This window comes from Zingiber officinale, chromosome 9A (assembly GCF_018446385.1).
Source record: "Zingiber officinale cultivar Zhangliang chromosome 9A, Zo_v1.1, whole genome shotgun sequence".
NCBI classification, from domain to species: Eukaryota; Viridiplantae; Streptophyta; class Magnoliopsida; order Zingiberales; family Zingiberaceae; genus Zingiber; species Zingiber officinale.
Genome location: NC_056002.1, coordinates 126,958,328 through 126,962,345, shown reverse-complemented (window position 1 = coordinate 126,962,345; position 4,018 = coordinate 126,958,328). Strand labels below are relative to the sequence as shown.

The following is a 4,018-nucleotide window of genomic DNA, read 5'->3' as shown; positions in this document are numbered from 1 at the left end:
GAAGTTTCATCAATGAAGTGCACTTAACGAGTGACTCAACGGTTCAACATCTTAAATTTATCATCCCATTAGATAAAAATATTTTATAATTCATCATAGTTAGAAATCGAATTGAATCATAAATATTTAAGAGACTATATAAATATACTATTATTACACCATAGTCCGGGAGAATGGTCATCTAACCCATAGACGAAGTTCGCATTAATAAATGAATAATTGGTGGAAAAATTAATTTGATTTTAATGAACATTTTTTTTAAATGCACTTTATATAAATAAAATGATATTTTAATAAATTTTGAATTCTTTCAAAAATATTTATATTTTTTAATATTTTAAACTTTTGCTTCCTTTATATTCCCCTCCTCCCCATCTCCCCCCTCCAGCTCGCATCTCAAGCACAAGAGTGAGAGAGAAAGGGCAAAAGTAGTCGATCAATTTTGCTGCGAAGGATCATCGTCGCCGGCATCCGAAGTGGAGTGACATGCACGCGATGGGTTCGCCGGCCGACACCAGCAAGAGCTCCAAGCCCGACCGGTACAACGCCTACCTCTTCCGGCGGTTCAGCAGCGCCAAGGTCTTCGCCACCTCCTCCCGCCTCCTTTTCCGCGTCACACTCTTCGCCGGCCTCCTCCTCATCTTCCTCTTCCTCCTCCACTATCCTCCCTTGCTCCTCCACTCCTCACAGTCCTCCTCCTCCCACCGCTCCGCTCACCGCAGCCTCCTCTCTTCCTTCTCGTCGTACGCCGGCGCAGCCTGGGAGCGCGACATCCGCCGCTCGGCCGCCCCCCGCCGCCCTGAAGGATTCTCCGTGCTCGTCACTGGCGCCGCCGGGTTCGTGGGCTTCCACTGCTCCCTCGCCCTGAAGCAACGCGGCGACGGCGTCCTCGGCCTCGATAACTTCAACGCCTACTACGACCCCACCCTCAAGCGCGACCGCGTCGCCCTACTCGCCGCCCGCGGCGTCGTCGTCCTCGACGCCGACATTAACGACGCCGCCCTTCTCGCGCGGCTCTTCGCCGCCGTCCCCTTCTCCCACGTCCTCCATCTCGCCGCGCAGGCCGGCGTCCGCTACGCCGCGCAAAACCCCCAATCTTACATCGCCTCCAACGTCGCCGGACTCGTCTCCGTCTTCGAGGCAGCCGCCAAGCGCGCCGATCCCCCTCCCGCCGTCGTCTGGGCCTCTTCGTCCTCCGTCTACGGCCTCAACACCGACGCCCCCTTCTCCGAGCTCCACCGCACCGACCGCCCTGCCTCGCTCTACGCCGCCACCAAGAAGGCCGGCGAGGCGATCGCCCACACCTACAACCACATCTACGGCCTCTCCATCACCGGCCTCCGTTTTTTCACCGTGTACGGACCCTGGGGCCGCCCCGATATGGCCTACTTCTCCTTCACCCGCAGAATCCTCGCCGGCAAGCCCATCACGCTCTTCCGCATGCCCGACGGCGCCGCCGTGCTCCGCGACTTCACCTACATCGACGACGTCGTCAGGGGCTGCCTCGGTGCGCTCGACACCGCCGAGAAGAGCACCGGAGCGGCAGGCGGCGCCGGCAAGAAGAAAGCCCCCGCGCAGCTGAGGGTCTACAACCTCGGCAACACCTCGCCGGTGCCGGTGACGAAGATGGTTAGCCTGCTGGAGGATCTGTTGGGCAGGAAGGCCAAGAAGAACGTGGTGACGCTGCCGCAGAACGGCGACGTGCCCTTCACCCACGCCAACGTGAGCTTGGCGGAGCGGGACTTCGGCTACCGGCCGACCACCGACCTCGCCACCGGCCTGGGCAAGTTCGTCCAGTGGTACGTCAAGTACTACGGCGTGCACAGTGCGGCGACGGCGACGGCGAGGACGGAGGAGGAATTGACAGCCTCCGCGTAATTAGAATATGCGGTCATCGTGTTATAGAAAATGGCAGTTAATTTTCAGCTAATAACTGATAATTGTGCGAAACAATAACGATGGAAAGCAACCGGAGAAGCAAGGAAGAAAGTAAATCGAAGAACAGAGCATCCTTTCCTTTCTTTTCTTTTCTTTTTTTTTTTCTGTTTTTCTTTTTCTTTTTCTTTTTCTTTTTATTTTGATGCCAGAGAAGGATATTGGATACTGCTGTAGGATGTACATCCGTACAGTTCTATTATATATTTTTTTCACATATTCTCCTTGTATTTTCCTCGTAAAAACAGCATCAATTCATTATCAGTGGCACTTAAAATTAGTAAATTCTTAACATTCCATCTAACTTTTAGATTTTTGTTTAAAACGATTTCAAAAATTAACATTATAATGGTACAGATTTTAGAATTTATACAACATTAAAATGATGCTTATTTTTAAATTGCAGCATCACAATTATACTATTTTTTAAAATACAATTTCACAATGGGAACGTTGTTTGGCGAGTGTGTATTTGATAAATTTAAAAGTTAGGTACGTTTTTTAAAAAGTTCACAACTTTTTTTTTATAAATTAAACAATCTTAATTATCATTCAATTTGGATTATAGATCAACTCATGCGGAAATTAAGTTGTTGTATTGCTTAAGGCCTTTGGAGCCATTCTATACCTTTATTTTCTAATTTTGACTATTTTGGAATCATGCAATAATTTGGACCAAAGTTTTTACATAGATCTAAACTAAACAAGTTTCCTTAAAATGTAGTCTTTTTTATGTTCTTAGTACTGTTATTTAAATGCTAAGAAACCATTAGTATTTTTGACAAAAATTATTACACCTAAACTATCCCAATGATTTTTCAAGAAGATTCCTTTGGATCTAAATTAATGTCCTTCTCATATATTGGCCGCTATACTAATGATTAGTAGTCATCTATGATTTATCTCCTTTATGTTAGTTTAAGGATGAATTTATGGGGATGCTGAGGATGAACGAATCGTCTTTTAACTCTACTAGAGCCTTTCGGATTATTCTACGCTCTCACTTTTGTTGTTTGAGTTCCAAAAATTTTTATAGTAGGTTGGGCCAAAACAGCTATTCGAACTTACAGTGGTCAAGTTCCCAAATGGACTCTCTCGTGTGCTTCTTGAAATGCTTGAACTGTCTTTTATTTTATTTTATTTTGTAATTGTTTAGGTCAAATAATAGTTTCCAACAAAACTACTACTATATAGAATTAAACGAACTAAATTTTAAAAATGATCACATTATTATTATGACCCATGTGAGTTAGAAGGGGGATAACTAGCTCTGATCGTTTCTCGTTTTGATTTTATGTTCGTCGTTTGAATGTGCAGTAGAAATTTGAATTCAAAATAGACGTCACATGCACAACTCGAGAATTTACTTGATAATTGACTCATGCAACTAATTCAATGTCTACTCCTAATGATCTTCTTCTATTATAAACTTCTCCATTACGGATACTTTTCGGAGGCGGAGAATTCTCTTATAATAAGTTTCTACAAAAACAAATACAAACACTATAAAATACAAATGAAAATAAAAGCGAAAATATTTTACAATTGAGAACTTTGCTTTAGATGTTTGCTTGTCACTTTGGAATATCTCTTGATGGTTAGTATTATAGCAACACTTCACCTCTAACCTCTCAAGAATCAACCTTCTCCTTTAAACAAAGCCCTACTTATACAGTTGTTGTATGAGCTGATTTTCATCTACCAATCAATTGGCTTTGCTTATCAATTGATTGTTACGTCAAATTCGACCGTTTAAACCTAAAGAACAACTATTTTTACCTGGTCAATCGATCACACCAATCAATTGCTAGCCACCAATCGATTCACCAATTAATTTTGGAGTGTTCTGTCTATCCAAAATAAACTAACAATTAGCCCTCAAGCAGCAAATCCTCTTTTTCAGGATTTAAAGTTTACCAATCGATTTATTAACCTCACCAATCGATTGGTGATGCCCACCAAGCAATTACTAACCAGTGCTTAATGGGTCTTCTCTAATTCCATGTTAGAAAATCATCTGTGTAATTTACGGAAATAGGTACATATGTATAAAAACTGATTTGAGAGGTAAAAACTCTCAAAC

General features: G+C 43.6%; 1 protein-coding gene across 1 annotated transcript; it reads left to right on the top strand.

Moving 5' to 3' along the window:
* Positions 1-387: 387 nt before the first annotated feature.
* LOC122019871 (UDP-glucuronate 4-epimerase 6-like) lies at positions 388-2,152 on the top strand. The gene has a single exon (XM_042577457.1). The coding sequence runs from the start codon at positions 487-489 to the stop codon at positions 1,876-1,878; it is 1,392 nt and encodes a 463-aa protein (XP_042433391.1). The 5' UTR covers positions 388-486; the 3' UTR covers positions 1,879-2,152.
* The last annotated feature ends 1,866 nt before the right edge of the window (positions 2,153-4,018 follow it).